Source organism: Salmo trutta, chromosome 13 (genome assembly GCF_901001165.1).
Source record: "Salmo trutta chromosome 13, fSalTru1.1, whole genome shotgun sequence".
NCBI lineage: Eukaryota > Metazoa > Chordata > Actinopteri > Salmoniformes > Salmonidae > Salmo > Salmo trutta.
In genome coordinates, this window is record NC_042969.1 from 34703289 (window position 1) to 34721969 (window position 18681).

Sequence of the window (18681 nt, forward strand, 5' to 3'; positions counted from 1 at the left end):
AAACACCCCCTGTCACGCCCTGACCTACTCTACCATAGAAAATAACATCTTACTATGGTCAGGACGTGACAACTGTAGCTTGTGATTTAGTAGTGTTGATTTACTGTAGCTAGTGATTTAGTAGTGTTGATTTACTGTAGCTAGTGATTTAGTAGTTATGTTGATTTACTGTAGCTAGTGATTTAGTAGTGTTGATTTACTGTAGCTAGTGATTTAGTAGTTATGTTGATTTACTGTAGCTGGTGATTTAGCAGTGTTGATTTACTGTAGCTAGTGATTTAGTAGTTATGTTGATTTACTGTAGCTAGTGATTTAGTATGTTGATTTAAGTTATTATTTCATTTCTTCTTTGTTTACTGAATAAACAAATGTTAACGTTGGGCTTGAGTTTTGGTCTGCCCGTCTCACCACTCTCTCGGGGTGTGTGTGTGTACTGTGTGTGTGTGTGTACTGTGTGTGTGTGTGTGTGTGTGTGTGTGTGTGTGTGTGTGTGTGTGTGTGTGTGTGTGTGTGTGTGTGTGTGTGTGTGTGTGTGTGTGTGTGTGTGTGTGCGTGTGTGTGTGTGTATTCCAGGTACTTAGTAAGAAGACCTATGAGGACTGGTCCCTGGTGAGACAGGATGCTGTGGCTGCCATCAACAACAGAGAGGAACTCCTTATGGAGACAGCAATACACCTGGAGACACACCTCACTCTGCTAGGTGGGTGTTCATCTGCCTGTCTGTCTGTCTGTCTGTCTGTCTGTCTGTCTGTCTGTCTGTCTGTCTGTCTGTCTGTCTGTCTGTCTGTCTGTCTGTCTGTCTGTCTGTCTGTCTGTCTGTCTGTCTGTCTGTCTGTCTATCTTCATGTCTGTCTGTCTGTCTGTCTGTCTGTCTGTCTGTCTGTCTGTCTGTCTGTCTGTCTGTCTGTCTGTCTGTCTGTCTGTCTGTCTGTCTGTCTGTCTGTCTGTCTGTCTGTCTGTCTGTCTGTCTGTCTGTCTGCTTGTCTGCATGTCTGTCTGCCTCTATTTATGTCTGCTTTCCTGTCTGCTTGTATGCCTGCCTGCCTGCCTGCCTGCCTGCCTGCCTGCCTGCCTGCCTGCCTGTCTGTCTGTCTATCTGTCCGTCCGTCCGTCCGCCCGCCCGCCCGCCCGCCCGCCCGCCCGCCCGTCCGTCCGTCCGTCCGTCTGTCTGTCTGTGACTGCATCCTTATTTGCGTAGCCTGGTCCTAAATAAATCCAACATCACTGTAACCTCCGTGGACGTGTGTTTGTTCCCCAGGGGCCACGGGTATAGAGGACCGTCTGCAGGACAGTGTTCCTGACACCATCACGGCCCTGAGAGAGGCAGGGATCCAGGTGTGGGTTCTGACAGGGGACAAGCCTGAGACAGCCGTCAACATCGCCTACGCATGCAGGCTGCTGGACCAGGGAGATCTAGTTATCAACATGAGAACCAACAACAAGGTAGGGAACCACACATGCACGCACACACACACACTGACACACTGACAGACACACACACACACACACACACACACACACACACACACACACACACACACACACACACCTACCTGCTCCTGGACCAGGGAGATCTGGTCATCAACACGAACACCAACAACAAGGTACTGGACACACACACACACACAAACACACACACACACACACAGACAAGGTAGGGACGGATGGACAGTGATTGATTTGGATGAGCTCAGTTCACATCACTGGGGGACGTTTACTCTAGTTGAAGTCCGTCATTTCCTTACAAATTACATGGTCTACTGTTGCGCATCTGTTTCTGTGAGATTCATTGAAACAAGCACCTTCATGGCACAGCTTCTTCTTACTGCTGTCTTGGTATTAGACTAACAGGTTCGAAGTGTAATGAGTTTTGAACATCCTATTTCCACAGTTCCACAGTTCCACAGTTCCTGGGCAGCCAGGGCAGAAAGCTGCAGCTCTTATTCCATCTATCCTGCAGCCCAGACTGCACTGTACAGTATTCTATCTATCCAGCAGCCCAGACTGCACTGTACAGTATTATATCCATCCAGCAGCCCAGACTGCACTGTACAGTATTCTGTATGTCCAGCAGCCCAGACTGCACTGTACAGTATTCTATCCATCCAGCAGCCCAGACTGCACTGTACAGTATTCTGTATGTCCAGCAGCCCAGACTGCACTGTACAGTATTCTATCTATCCAGCAGCCCAGACTGCACTGTACAGTATTCTATCTATCCAGCAGCCCAGACTGCACTGTACAGTATTCTATCCATCCAGCAGCCCAGACTGCACTGTACAGTATTCTATCCATCCAGCAGCCCAGACTGCACTGTACAGTATTCTGTATGTCCAGCAGCCCAGACTGCACTGTACAGTATTCTATCTATCCAGCAGCCCAGACTGCACTGTACAGTATTCTGTATGTCCAGCAGCCCAGACTGCACTGTACAGTATTCTGTATGTCCAGCAGCCCAGACTGCACTGTACAGTATTCTGTATGTCCAGCAGCCCAGACTGCACTGTACAGTATTCCATCAATCCAGCAGCCCAGACTGCACTGTACAGTATTCTATCTATCCAGCAGCCCAGACTGCACTGTACAGTATTCTGTATGTCCAGCAGCCCAGACTGCACTGTACAGTATTCTGTATGTCCAGCAGCCCAGACTGCACTGTACAGTATTCCATCAATCCAGCAGCCCAGACTGCACTTTACAGTATTCTGTATGTCCAGCAGCCCAGACTGCACTGTACAGTATTCTGTATGTCCAGCAGCCCAGACTGCACTGTACAGTATTTTATCTATCCAGCAGCCCAGACTGCACTGTACAGTATTCTGTATGTCCAGCAGCCCAGACTGCACTGTACAGTATTCTATCTATCCAGCAGCCCAGACTGCACTGTACAGTATTCTATCTATCCAGCAGCCCAGACTGCACTGTACAGTATTCTGTATGTCCAGCAGCCCAGACTGCACTGTACAGTATTCTGTATGTCCAGCAGCCCAGACTGCACTGTACAGTATTCTATCTATCCAGCAGCCCAGACTGCACTGTACAGTATTCTGTATGTCCAGCAGCCCAGACTGCACTGTACAGTATTCTATCTATCCAGCAGCCCAGACTGCACTGTACAGTATTCTATCCATCCAGCAGCCCAGACTGCACTGTACAGTATTCTGTATGTCCAGCAGCCCAGACTGCACTGTACAGTATTCCATCAATCCAGCAGCCCAGACTGCACTGTACAGTATTCTATCCATCCAGCAGCCCAGACTGCACTGTACAGTATTCTGTATGTCCAGCAGCCCAGACTGCACTGTACAGTATTCTGTATGTCCAGCAGCCCAGACTGCACTGTACAGTATTCTGTATGTCCAGCAGCCCAGACTGCACTGTACAGTATTCCATCAATCCAGCAGCCCAGACTGCACTGTACAGTATTCTATCTATCCAGCAGCCCAGACTGCACTGTACAGTATTCTGTATGTCCAGCAGCCCAGACTGCACTGTACAGTATTCTGTATGTCCAGCAGCCCAGACTGCACTGTACAGTATTCCATCAATCCAGCAGCCCAGACTGCACTGTACAGTATTCCATCAATCCAGCAGCCCAGACTGCACTGTACAGTATTCTGTATGTCCAGCAGCCCAGACTGCACTGTACAGTATTCTGTATGTCCAGCAGCCCAGACTGCACTGTACAGTATTCTGTATGTCCAGCAGCCCAGACTGCACTGTACAGTATTCCATCAATCCAGCAGCCCAGACTGCACTGTACAGTATTCCATCAATCCAGCAGCCCAGACTGCACTGTACAGTATTCCCCTGTGGATCAGGATGTACAGTATTAAGTTTGTTAGTATTCATTCCACTTAGCCATCTCCCCTCTTCTCTCCTGTCCTCTCTAAAGCACTGAGTGGAGCAGACAATTAGCTGCAGACAGTTAGCTGCAGACAGTCTGGCATGTCTCTCTCTCTCTCTTGCACTTTTTGTCCCTCTCTACCTTTTTGTCTTCCTCCCTCCCAAGCCCTGATTTAATTGGCCGAAGCTTTTAAACCACATTGATATTTCATCAAAAGGTCAAATCTTCACATTTCCATCTAAGAGACAGAGTCAAAAATGCAATGTTGGATGTTAGTCTGTGCTCCTCTGTGGTCATTAAAGATCTCCTGGCTCTTTGGAGGAGAGAGAGAGAGAGAGAGAGAGAGAGAGAGAGAGAGAGAGAGAGAGGGCAAGAGAGGAGAGAGAGAGAGAGGAGAGAGAGAGAGAGAGAGAGAGAGAGGAGAGCGAGAGAGAGGAGAGAGAGGAGAGAGAGGAGAGAGAGAGGAGAGAGAGGCAAGAGAGGAGAGAGAGAGGACAGAGAGAGAGAGGAGAGAGAGAGACAGAGGAGAGCGAGAGAGAGGAGAGAGAGGCAAGAGAGGAGAGAGAGAGGAGAGAGAGAGAGAGAGAAAGAGGAGAGAGAGAAGAGAGAGAGAGAGAGGAGAGAGAGAGGGGGAGGAGAGATAGAGAGGGGGAGGAGAGAGAGAGCGAGCGAGAGAGAGGAGAGAGAGAGGAGAGAGAGAGGCAAGATAGGGAGGAGAGAGAGAGGAGAGAGAGAGGAGAGAGAGAGAGAGAGGGAGGAGAGAGAGAGAGGGGGGGGAGGAGAGAGATGGAGGAAGTGGAGCTCCTTCATAACATCCTGTCTATCTAATCATTCCTCTGCTTCAAATAGCCTGAGCAGAAATTACTCATCAGCGCTCAACTCTGTGTGTGTGTGTGTGTGTGTGTGTGTGTGTGTGTGTGTGTGTGTGTGTGTGTGTGTGTGTGTGTGTGTGTGGAGACATTCTGTCTCTACAAGTGCTGCCATGCCACTCTCAGGTGGGGCAACATATTGATGATGGATGGGAGGAATTATCCCTAGAACAATATTAAACCTGCTTACAGGAGGAATTACCCCTAGAACAATATTAAACCTGCTTACAGGAGGAATTACCCCTAGAACAATATTAAACCTGCTTACAGGAGGAATTACCCCTAGAACAATATTAAACCTGCTTACAGGAGGAGTTACCCCAGAACAATATTAAACCTATACAGCTATACATGGAACAACTACCCACAAAAACAGTGACCAAAACCCCCTACTTAAATATGACCTCCAATTAGAAGCAACGAAGAACAGCTGCTTCCAATTGAAGGCCAAACCAAAACCTGAACATAGAAATAGACTAAATAGACATTCAAACATAGAAAGAGACAACATAGAACATTACCCAAAAACCCAAGACACATAAATCAAACACACCCCTGCCATGTCCTGACCATACTACAATAACAAAATTTCCCCTTACTGGTCAGGACGTGACATACAGGAGGAATTACCCCCAGAATCATATTAAACCTGCTTACAGGAGGAGTTACCCCAGAACAATATTAAACCTGCTTACAGGAGGAATTACCCCTAGAACAATATTAACCCTGCTTACAGGTGGAATTACCCCCTAGAACAATGTTAAGCCTGCTTACAGGAGGAATTACCCCCTAGAACAATATTAAACCTGCTTACAGGAGGAGTTACCCCTAGAACAATATTAAACCTGCTTACAGGAGGAATTACCCCCTAGAACAATATTAAACCCGCTTACAGGAGGAATTACCCCCAGAACAATATTAAACCTGCTTACAGGAGGAGTTACCCCAGAACAATATTAAACCTGCTTACAGGAGGAATTAACCTAGAACAATATTAAACCTGCTTACAGGAGGAATTAACCCAGAACAATATTAAACCTGCTTACAGGAGGAATTAACCCAGAACAATATTAAACCTGCTTACAGGAGGAATTACCCCTAGAACAATTTTAAACCTGCTTACAGGAGGAATTACCCCCTAGAACAATATTAAACCTGCTTACAGGAGGAATTACCCCCTAGAACAATTTTAAACCTGCTTACAGGAGGAATTACCCCCTAGAACAATATTAAACCTGCTTACAGGAGGAATTACCCCCAGAACAATATTAAACCTGCTTACAGGGGGAATTACCCCAGAACAATATTAAACCTGCTTACAGGAGGAATTACCCCAGAACAATATTAAACCTGCTTACAGATCTAATCAAAGGTGTAATACACCAATACACATCCAAGGCATGATCACAGTTATCATAGTCAACCCTCGTAGGAAATAAACAGCACTTTCTTATGAACAGACTGGGGAGTAGCATATGTTTTGTAATAAACAATCTAAACCCCCGTAATACAGCGTAATACAATGACAAACTGATTTCCAGAACTCCCATCGTATTACACCCCTACCATATCTAACATAGTTCAGTGTGGGCGGAATATCACCTCAATATTTTCACCACGTCTGTGTCCTCAAGGCTAGTTGAAGACTCTCCAGTCACTATAAACAGGCTCCTCCTGTCATTCACAGCCAGAGATAACAAATGTCATGGAAGCACACCATCCTGGTAATTGATGCTGGTCTGAGGTCACAAACCACACAGCACTTCTCCCCTCTCTGACATGAATAATAAATTATGTGAACGCCACCCTAAACGACAACAACAGAGAAACTTCTATGGCTGCATTTCATTTCTAAACATTTCAAAAAGTTTTCCCCTCCCCTCTGGGAGTCAACAAGGGTATAAGGAAGGGAGTAACTTTCTGAAATGAATTGCAGCCTACAAATAACAGCAAACCTACAAATAACAGCCAACCTACAAATACAGCCAACCTACAAATACAGCCAACAAATAGCAGCCAGCCTACAAATACAGCCAACAAATAATAGAAAACCTACAAATACAGCCAACAAATAACAGCCAGCCTACAAATACAGCCAACAAATAACAGAAAACCTACAAATACAGCCAACAAATAGCAGCCAGCCTACAAATACAGCCAACAAATAACAGAAAACCTACAAATACAGCCAACAAATAACAGCCAGCCTACAAATAAAAGCCAACCTACAAATACAGCCAACAAATAGCAGCCAGCCTACAAATACAGCCAACAAATAACAGAAAACTTACAAATATAGCCAACAAATAACAGAAAACCTACAAATACAGCCAAAAAATAACAGCCAGCCTACAAATACAGCCAACAAATAACAGCCAGCCTACAAATACAGCCAACAAATAACAGCAAACCTACAAATACAGCCAACAAATAACAGCCAGACTACAAATACAGCCAACAAATAACAGCCAACCTACAAATAGCAGCCAGCCTACAAATACAGCCAACAAATAGCAGCCAGCCTACAAATACAGACAACAAATAACAGCCAGCCTACAAATACAGATAACAAATAACAGCAAACCTACAAATACAGCCTACAAATAACAGCCAGCCTACAAATAACAGCCAACCTACAAATAACAGCCAGCCTACAAATAACAGCCAACCTACAAATAACAGCCAACAAATAACAGCCAGCCTACAAATAACAGCCAACCTACAAATAACAGCCTACCAATAACAGCCAGCCTACAAATAACAGCCAACTTACAAATAACAGCCAGCCTACAAATAGCAGCCAACAAATAACAGCAAACCTACAAATAACAGCCAACAAATAACAGCCAGCCAACAAATAACAGCCTACAAATAACAGCCAACCTACAAATAACAGCCAACCTACAAATAACAGCCTACAAATAACAGCCACCCTACAAATAACAGCCTACAAATAACAGCCAGCCTACAAATAACAGCCAACAAATAACAGCCAGCCAGCAAATAACAGCCTACAAATAACAGCCAACCTACAAATAACAGCAAACCTACAAATAACAGCCAGTCAACAAATAACAGCCAACAAATAACAGCCTACAAATAACATCCAACCTACAAATAACAGCCAGCCAATAAATAACAGCCAACAAATAACAGCAAACCTACAAATAACAGCCAGCCAACAAATAAGAGCCTACAAATAACAGTAAACCTACAAATAACAGCCAACAAATAACAACCAACTGTATAATGTGTTTTCCAGGCAGTGTGTGCGTCCACCCTGGACTGTACTCTTGAAGAGGTGAGGCAGTATGGAGGACCAGGAGCTTCAGGGGACCCCAGTCCCTCCATTGGCCTGGTGATTGATGGGCATACCCTGGGCATGGCTCTGGAGTCAGACCTGGTGGAGCGGTTTGTGGAGCTAGCTCGGAGCTGCCGCTCTGTGCTGTGCTGCAGGGTCACACCTTTACAGAAGAGCACCGTGGTTAAGGTGGTTAGGGAGAGACTGAAGGTCATGACCCTGGCTATAGGTAAGAGATCCCCAAGATGGATCCATGAGAAGTCAAGATAAGAAAGTGTAATGTATTGTAAACTAAAACAGTTCTGTGACCAAATGTTGCCCTTGACTGGTTTAGGTTTAGGAAGGGTTTAGAATGTCTGTAGATATCCCCGTTAGTGTCTATAGTTTTGCGGTTTTAAAGTCAATCTAAGTATAGCTGATCCTTTCTGTCTATCACCACTGGATTGCTTCAGGAGACGGTGCGAATGACGTGAACATGATCCAAGCAGCTGATGTCGGCATCGGTATATCAGGACAGGAGGGCATGCAGGTTTGCGTCAGGGCTTTTACTCTAAAGATTCTCTGACATAGCCTGGTCCCAGATCTGTTTGTGCTGTCTTGACAATGATCATATGATTTGGCAAGACAGCACAAACACATCTGGGACCAGGATATGAAAGATTTTGATTCTCTGTCATTCTAAACTCAACCAAACACATGTTGAAGGAGCTGTGTGTTTGATTTTATTTAGGTTTTATTTGGATATATTCTAGTCCTCATTTGAACTAAACTTCCAAATTGTAATGTTTAATTTAAAAATACAATCATGTTTTTCTGTTTATCTTCTGTCTGCAGGCTGTCATGGCCAGTGACTTCTCCATCTCCTGTTTTAAACACATGAAGAAGCTGCTCCTGGTCCATGGACACTGGTGTTACAGAAGACTGGCTAACATGGCCATCTACTTTTTCTACAAGAATGTTGTGGGCATTTCACCCCGTCCATCCACCACCAATGCATAACACCAATCTAAACACTTGTGTTGATAGGCTCCTTACAATCTCTTCCATGTCAAGTATTCTTCTTCTTATTGGTTCAAGGTCCAGTAAGGACTTTGTGCCATTTCTAATCTGTCCCCCAGACCTATGTCAACTTCCACTTCTGGTACCAGTTCTACTGTGGTTTCTCTGGCATGGCCCTGATCCAAACCCTAACCCTTAACCCTTAACCCTATCCCTAACTCTAACCTTAACTCTATGTTCTATCCCCAGACCTATGTGAACCTCCTCTTCTGGTACCAGTTCTACTGTGGTTTCTCGGGGACGTCCATGATTGACATCTGGCTGATAATCTTCTTCAACCTCTTCTTCACCTCCGCCCCGCCCATCATGTTCGGAGTGATGGACAGAAACTTTGCCACGGAGACGCTGCTGGGCCTCCCAGAGCTGTACAGGAGTGGCCAAGGGTCAGAGGTCAGTGTTTAAGGGGTCAGGGGTTAGGGGTCAAAGGTCAGGGTGTCACAACTAATTTCTGTCGGTGAGAAGATGCTTGCTGTGTCGATACTAGTATTGGTGGTGAGACCCCAATGTGGAATATCTGTAAATAGATGAGTACTTTATTGCATATCTCTTTAGGTTTAAATGTGTGTTTCTGATTTCAGGGATATAATCACTTCACATTTTGGATCGCCATGCTGGACGCCTTCTATCAAAGTCTGGTTTGCTTCTTCATTCCATTTTGGGTAAGAATGACACTTGAAAAACTGTAGAGTCACCTCTAATAGCTTGTATAATTTGTCAATTTCAGTGGACAATAACGTTTTCAAAACGTTTTCAAATATAATGAGTTAATTGTCACTTTTCCAGACCTACCATGGATCAGACATAGACATCTACACGTTTGGAACTCCTATTAACACTGTGTCTTTATTCACAATCCTACTGCATCTGGCCATAGAGATCAAAACCTGGGTGAGTCACATCTGGTTTTAGTGAGCGAGCAACATCTCTCAGCTATGGTCAAAATACGTTTTAAAACACTCTATCTAACTTTTCATTCCCAACCCCATTAATATCTGTTATATCTATTCATACCCATTAATATCTGTTATATCTATTCATACCCATCCATTCATATCTGTTATATCTATTCATAACCATCCGTTCATATCTGTTATGTCTATTCATAAACATCCATATCTGTTGTCTATTCATAACCATTCATATCTGTTATGTCTATTCATAGCCATGAATATCTGTTATGTCTATTCATAACCATCCATATCTGTTATGTCTATTCATAACCATCCATATCTGTTATGTCTATTCATAGCCATGAATATCTGTTATATCTATTCATAACCATCCATATCTGTTATGTCTATTCATAGCCATCCATATCTGTTATGTCTATTCATAACCATCCATATCTGTTATGTCTATTCATAACCATCCATATCTCTTATGTCTATTCATAACCATCCATATCTGTTATGTCTATTCATAACCATCCATATCTGTTATGTCTATTCATTACCATCCATATCTGTTATGTCTATTCATAACCATCCATACCTGTTATGTCTATTCATAGCCATGAATATCTGTAATGTCTATTCATAGCCATGAATATCTGTTATGTCTATTCATAACCATCCGTATCTGTTATGTCTATTCATGACCATCCATATCTGTTATGTCTATTCATAACCATCCATATCTGCTATGTCTATTCATAGCCATGAATATCTGTAATGTCTATTCATAGCCATGAATATCTGTTATGTCTATTCATAACCATCCATATAAATTATGTCTGTTCATAACCATCCATATCTGTTATGTCTATTCATAACCATCCATATCTGTTATGTCTGTTCATAACCATCCATATCTGTTATGTCTATTCATAACCATCCATATCTGTTATGTCTCTTCATAACCATCCATATCTGTTATGTCTATTCATAACCATCCATATCTGTTATGTCTATTCATAGCCATGAATATATGTTATGTCAATTCATAACCATCCATATCTGTTATGTCTATTCATAACCATCCATATCTGTTATGTCTATTCATAACCATCCATATCTGTTGTGTCTGTTCATAACCATCCATATCTGGTATGTCTATTCATAACCATCCATATCTGTTATGTCTCTTCATAACCATCCATATCTGTTACATCTATTCATAACCATCCATATCTGTTATGTCTATTCATAGCCATGAATATCTGTTATGTCTATTCATAACCATCCATATCTGTTACATCTATTCATAACCATCCATTCATATCTGTTATATCTATTCATACCCATCCATATCTATTATGTCTATTCATACCCATCCATATCTGTTATGTCTATTCATAACTGTTCATATTTGTTTGTTGACCTTGTCTTGTTTTCTTCTCTACTCATGTGTTATTGATAATGTATTAACCCATGTGTTATTGATACTATATTAACCCATGTGTTATTGATACTATATTAACCCATGTGTTAATGATAATGTATTAACCCATGTGTTATTGATAATGTATTAACCCATGTGTTATTGATAATATATTAACCCATGCGTTATTGATAATATATTAACCCATGTGTTATTGATAATCTATTAACCCATGTGTTATTACTATAGTCTACTTTACTGACTTTATTGTCCCCATGGGGAAATGTTGTTGCAGTGTCATGTACACGTTTAAAGTGGCGTTTAAATACAAAACAAATTGACAATACAACTTTCAAAGCAGTTACATACCAATAAAAAGAGACTAGCCTGCTGGTCTTCCTGGGTAGATAGGAACATTAGCCCGAGCTATTTAGGAGGGACATCACACCTGGCACAAATTATTGTCTCGTTCTGTTTTCCCTGCAAAGGGGTGCCCTATGACAGCACCCAGAGGGGAGTAGTTCAAAGTCCGGGTACAGGGGTTGTCTTGGGAGTAAAAGGATTTTGTGAGCCTTGCGGAGGGCCCTGTTCTCCACAAGGCAATGGCCTATCAGCTTGACTCCAGGTACCTTGCTTGCTGTGGTGATAATCCTTCTCAGTATATTTCTCTGGCTGACAGTGGCATTGCTAAACCAACAAGCAATACAAAAAGTTCAAATACTCTCAATGAAATATTTGTAAAACAGAGTCAGTATAGTACAGTCAACATTAAAAGATCCCAGCTTTTTGAGAAAGTACAGTCTCTGTTGGCTCTTTTTGTAGATCAGGTCTGTACATTTACTCCACTGAAGCTTATTGTCCAAGAGGACACCCAGATATTTGTATTATTGATACTATATTAACCCATGTGTTACTGATAATATATTAACCCATGTGTTAATGATAATGTATTAACCCATGTGTTATTGATACTGTATTAACCCATGTGTTACTGATAATATATTAACCCATGTGTTACTGATAATATATTAACCCATGTGTTATTGATACTATATTAACCCATGTGTTATTGATAATATATTAACCCATGTGTTACTGATAATATATTAACCCATGTGTTACTGATAATATATTAACCCATGTGTTATTGATACTATATTAACCCATGTGTTATTGATAATATATTAACCCATGTGTTACTGATAATATATTAACCCATGTGTTATTGATACTATATTAACCCATGTGTTATTGATAATATATTAACCCATGTGTTATTGATACTATATTAACCCATGTGTTATTGATAATATATTAACTCATGTGTTATTGATAATATATTAACCCATGTGTTATTGATAATATATTAACCCATGTGTTACTGATAATATATTAACCCATGTGTTACTGATAATATATTAACCCATGTGTTATTGATACTATATTAACCCATGTGTTATTGATAATATATTAACCCATGTGTTATTGATAATATATTAACCCATGTGTTATTGATAATGTATTAACCCAAGTGTTATTGATAATGTATTAACCCATGTGTTATTGATAATGTATTAACCCATGTGTTATTGATAATATATTAACCCATGCGTTATTGATAATATATTAACCCATGTGTTATTGATAATGTATTAACCCATGTGTTATTGATAATGTATTAACCCATGTGTTATTGATACTGTATTAACCCATGTGTTATTGATAATGTATTAACCCATGTGTTATTGATAATATATTAACCCCTGTGTTATTGATAATGTATTAACCCATGTGTTATTGATAATGTATTAACCCATGTGTTATTGATAATATATTAACCCATGTGTTATTGATAATATATTAACCCAAGTGTTATTGATAATATATTAACCCATGTGTTATTGATAATGTATTAACCCATGTGTTATTGATAATGTATTTACCCATGTGTTATTGCTAATATATTAACCCATGTGTTATTGATAATGTATTCACCCATGTGTTATCGATAATGTATTAACCCCTGTGTTATTGTCTTATTGCTGCTCTAGACTGTAGTCCACTGGGTGATCATGCTGGGTAGTGTATCTCTGTACTTCATGGTGACCCTGGTCTACAGTGCTGTGTGTATCAGCTGTAATCCACCCTCAGACCCCTACTGGATCTTGCAGCAGCAAATGACTGACCCCATGTTTTACCTGGTCTGTGTCATCACTACTGTGGTCGCCCTGCTGCCCAGGTAAACATATCATTACTATAGTACTATATAGCATCTATATGTTATACTGTATATCTACAACTGGGTCATGCAGCAATAACAGATGGTCTACCTGGTCTGTGTCATCACTGCTGTGGTCGCCCTGTACATAGTAATGTACATTAAACGGTATATTACTATATAATTACTTTATCATATATAGCTGTATTCCAATAGAAACCCTGAAAGGAGCTAGACTGTAGAAGGAAGTCGTACTAATTTGCACCATCAGCTCTGTGGTGGCACTGTTACTGCTACCTGGCTAGCAGACAGTTTTTTTGGGATTCTAGCTATGGATTTATTTATTTACAAATGTATTTGTCTTGGATCCTCCCCCTGGACTCCCTGAACAAGTGTTGGCTAAGAGAGAGAGAGAGAGAATTGGCCTGAGATTAAATTAAATGATAATCAGATTAACTGAGTTGATCATAAAGAGAGATATAATGGGCACAGAGTCCTTAATGACAGTAATTCAGAGCCTCATTTTATTAGTTAAATTAGTCCTTAATGACAGTAATTTAGGGCCTCATTTCATTAGTAAATGTAGCCCTTAATGACAGTAATTTAGGGCCTCATTTCATTAGTAAATGTAGCCCTTAATGACAGTAATTTAGGGCCTCATTTCATTAGTTCAATTAGTCCTTAATGACAGTAATTCAGGGCTTCATTTTATTAGTTAAATTAGTCCTTAATGACAGTAATTTAGTGCCTCATTTCATTAGTAAATTTAGCCCTTAATGACAGTAATTTAGGGCCTCATTTCATTAGTTAAATTAGTCCTTAATGACAGTAATTCAGGGCTTCATTTCATTAGTTAAATTAGTCCTTAATGACAGTAATTTAGGGCCTCATTTCATTAGTTAAATTAGTCCTTAATGACAGTAATTTAGGGCCTCATTTCATTAGTTAAATTAGTCCTTAATGACAGTAATTCAGGCCCTCATTTCATTAGTTAAATTAGTCCTTAATGGCAGTAATTCAGGGCCTCATTTCATTAGTTAAATTAGTCCTTAATGACAGTAATTTAGGGCCTCATTTCATTAGTTAAATTAGTCCTTAATGGCAGTAATTCAGGGCCTCATTTCATTAGTTAAATTAGCCCTTAATGACAGTAATTCAGGGCCTCATTTCATTAGTTAAATTAGCCCCTAATGACAGTAATTCAGGGCCTCATTTCATGAGTTAAATGAGAATATAGATATGTCTACATTTCTCTGTAAGTCAGTGCAGACGCTGAAAAGGGGTGTGTTGCGGCTCAGTCAGCCCCTCTTCTCTCTCTGAGTTTAGTCCATGCCCCTGAACGAGCTTCATATTCACAGTCTCCACACACACACACACACACACACACACACACACACACAGAACAAGAGTCATATTCACAGTATTCACAACGCTCTGATTTACATCAAATAGGCACATATTTTATACTGGCCTGCTTTCCCTCCACCACCACCATTACCACACCATCTCTCTTTCTCTCTCTCCCCCAGGTACACATACCGTGTGCTGATTAACACAGTAGCCCCCTCCCCCATCGTACGGGCTAGGCATCTGGAGCGACTGGACCCCACCACCAAGGAACAGTGGATCAGGGAGTGGAGGGGGCTCAGGGGAGAGAGCACATGGGAGGTGGCCCAGGAACAGGCCCAGAAACAGGAGCCTTCTCTGGGCAATCAACGTCACCACTGCCCTCACCATCATCCACCTTGGAACCCTTTTCCTCAGAGCACAATCCGGTTTGAACTCCAACAACAACAAATTGGGACATCACAGAAAGTGACATCATGATGAACGTCATCACCAAGAGATCTCTGAACCCCTTTCTGTCTTGAGAACCTGGGGGATCCTGGGAGAACCTGGGGGATTCTGGGGGAACCTGGGGGATCTTGGGAGAACCTGGGGGATCCAAGGGGAACCTTTAGTACATCACACACAGGAGCAATGAAGAATGAATTCTATTTATTATGTCATTTTGACAAAGATGGGACTGATTATCTAGATATTGTTGAACTGGCTCATATCTGGATATGTGCTCCAGTGTGCAATAATGATGATTCATGAAGTAATGTCCAAAAAGCTATATTTGTATAATGATGCAAAGTACCACCGCTTCTGTCTGTCTTCTGGTGTCAAATGCTGTGGAAAGTTTCCATTGTAATTGAATACTAAAGTATACCACAGACAGAGAGGCACCTCTCTTCACTCTCCACTTCCCCTCAGAACAAGGGAGAACACCTCTCTTCACTCTCCACTTCCCCTCAGAACAAGGGAGGCACCTCTCTTCACTCTCCACTTCCCCTCAGAACAAGAGAGGCTCCACTCTCCTCTCTCCACTTCCCCTCAGAACAAGGGAGGCACCTCTCTTCACTCTCCACTTCCCCTCAGAACAAGGGAGACTCCACTCTCCTCTCTCCACTTCCCCTCAGAACAAGAGAGGCTCCACTCTCCTCTCTCCACTTCCCCTCAGAACAAGGGAGGCACCACTCTCCTCTCTCCACTTCCCCTCAGAACAAGGGAGTCTCCACTCTCCTCTCTCCACTTCCCCTCAGAACAAGGGAGCTCCACTCTCTTCTCTCCACTTCCCCTCAGAACAAGGGAGCCTCCACTCTCCTCTCTCCACTTCCCCTCAGAACAAGGGAGGCACCTCTCTTCACTCTCCACTTCCCCTCAGAACAAGGGAGTCTCCACTCTCCTCTCTCCACTTCCCCTCAGAACAAGGGAGCTCCACTCTCTTCTCTCCACTTCCCCTCAGAACAAGGGAGTCTCCACTCTCCTCTCTCCACTTCCCCTCAGAACAAGGGAGCTCCACTCTCTTCTCTCCACTTCCCCTCAGAACAAGGGAGCCTCCACTCTCCTCTCTCCACTTCCCCTCAGAACAAGGGAGGCGCCTCTCTTCACTCTCCACTTCCCCTCAGAACAAGGGAGACTCCACTCTCCTCTCTCCACTTCCCCTCAGAACAAGAGAGGCTCCACTCTCCTCTCTCCACTTCCCCTCAGAACAAGGGAGGCACCACTCTCCTCTCTCCACTTCCCCTCAGAACAAGGGAGTCTCCACTCTCCTCTCTCCACTTCCCCTCAGAACAAGGGAGCTCCACTCTCTTCTCTCCACTTCCCCTCAGAACAAGGGAGCCTCCACTCTCCTCTCTCCACTTCCCCTCAGAACAAGGGAAACTCCACTAACCTCTCTCCACTTCCCCTCAGAACAAGGGAGGCACCACTCTCCTCTCTCCACTTCCCCTCAGAACAAGGGTGTCTCCACTCTCCTCTCTCCACTTCCCCTCAGAACAAGGGAGCTCCACTCTCTTCTCTCCACTTCCCCTCAGAACAAGGGAGCCTCCACTCTCCTCTCTCCACTTCCCCTCAGAACAAGGGAGGCACCTCTCTTCACTCTCCACTTCCCCTCAGAACAAGGGAAACTCCACTAACCTCTCTCCACTTCCCCTCAGAACAAGGGAGGCTCCGCTCTCCTCTCTCCACTTCCCCTCAGAACAAGGGAGGCACCACTCTCCTCTCTCCACTTCCCCTCAGAACAAGGGAGGCTCCACTCTCCTCTCTCTACTTCCCCTCAGAACAAGGGAGGCTCCACTCTCCTCTCTCCACTTCCCCTCAGAACAAGGGAGGCTCCACTCTCCACTCTCCTCTCTCCACTTCCCCTCAGAACAAGGGAGGCTCCACTCTCCTCTCTCCACTTCCCCTCAGAACAAGGGAGGCTCCACTCTCCTCTCTCCACTTCCCCTCAAAACAAGCCTAGTCAGGAAACACATTAGCCTGTTACTCTACTGATGGTTTTCAGAGCACACTGATAACCCAATCAGTCTCGCCTCTCTTCCCACCCTGCACCGCCCACCCCATCCTTACGCCCCTCTCCAAAAAAACAACCTCCACTTTTCCAGAACAAAGCACTTAGTATGTTTTATTTAAAATTCCCCTGCCTCACCTAGGCTGCTTCTGCGTCATTAATGGCTCCCTATTCCCTATATAGTGCACTACTTTTGGCACAGTATGGTACCTGGTCAAAAGTAGTGGACTATATAGGGAATAGGGAGCCATTTGGGACACAGACCGACCTAGACACCTGAGAGTAATTTGCTCAATGGATGGACGCTCCAAATCCCATCCCATCACCTCTCGCTCTGTGGCCACAGACACACCGTACCTTAACTCACATGTCCCTGTCCAACTCCCAAGCTACCCATCATGACGTTGTTGGAACACTGCAGATGGTGCATCATGTAGTGGCATTTTCAGTTCACAGACATCGGTCCAAATGGCACCCTACTACTTTTGACCATGGCCCTATCTGGTCAGAAGTAGTGGACTGTGTATGCATTAGGGTAACATTTGGAACACCGTTCATGTGTCTACAATTTAGAACATTTGGAACACCGTTCATGTGTCTAGAATTTAGAACATTTGGAACACAGTTCATGTGTCCAGAATTTAGAACATTTGGAACACAGTTCATGTGTCTAGAATTTAGAACATTTGGAACACAGTTCATGTGTCCAGAATTTAGAACATTTGGAACACAGTTCATGTGTCTAGAATTTAGAACATTTGGAACACAGTTCATGTGTCTAGAATTTAGAACATTTGGAACACAGTTCATGTGTCTAGAATTTAGAACATTTGGAACACAGTTCATGTGTCCAGAATTTAGAACATTTGGAACAGTAATGTATAATGGTGTCAGGATGAGGACACCAAATCGTAATAAGGCTGTCTTGTCTGAAATTCAATGTCAATTAATCTATATAGATTATTTTATAATATTACAAAAATAAACCCACATATATATACACATATTACATTTTTACATTTGAGATTTGTACATGGGATGTGATCACCTGTATATGTATAAATCAAAGAAAGAGAAACGTCATGGGAAGAAACATATAAATGATCAAGTTCATGTTCAGCGTTTGTGTAATTCAGGTGGCTTCTGGTGAAAAGGTCTAGCTGGAATTCCATTGGTCAAATTCATCATATTGCCTGTTTATATAACGTCCTGGCCTTCTCGACTGCTTCC

At 42.7% G+C, this 18681-nt stretch overlaps 1 protein-coding gene across 1 annotated transcript in view; it reads left to right on the top strand.

The window, feature by feature from the left end:
* atp10b (ATPase phospholipid transporting 10B) overlaps positions 1-18455 on the top strand; it is a 58948-nt gene extending 40493 nt beyond the window's left edge. Inside the window, exons 13-22 of the mRNA XM_029771945.1 lie at positions 574-700; positions 1259-1443; positions 7979-8246; positions 8470-8546; positions 8852-8977; positions 9266-9466; positions 9655-9735; positions 9860-9964; positions 13447-13634; positions 15143-18455. Coding sequence (XP_029627805.1) covers positions 574-700; positions 1259-1443; positions 7979-8246; positions 8470-8546; positions 8852-8977; positions 9266-9466; positions 9655-9735; positions 9860-9964; positions 13447-13634; positions 15143-15440 — 1656 coding nt within the window. The 3' untranslated portion in view covers positions 15441-18455. The remainder of the gene's footprint in view (positions 1-573; positions 701-1258; positions 1444-7978; positions 8247-8469; positions 8547-8851; positions 8978-9265; positions 9467-9654; positions 9736-9859; positions 9965-13446; positions 13635-15142) is intronic.
* The last annotated feature ends 226 nt before the right edge of the window (positions 18456-18681 follow it).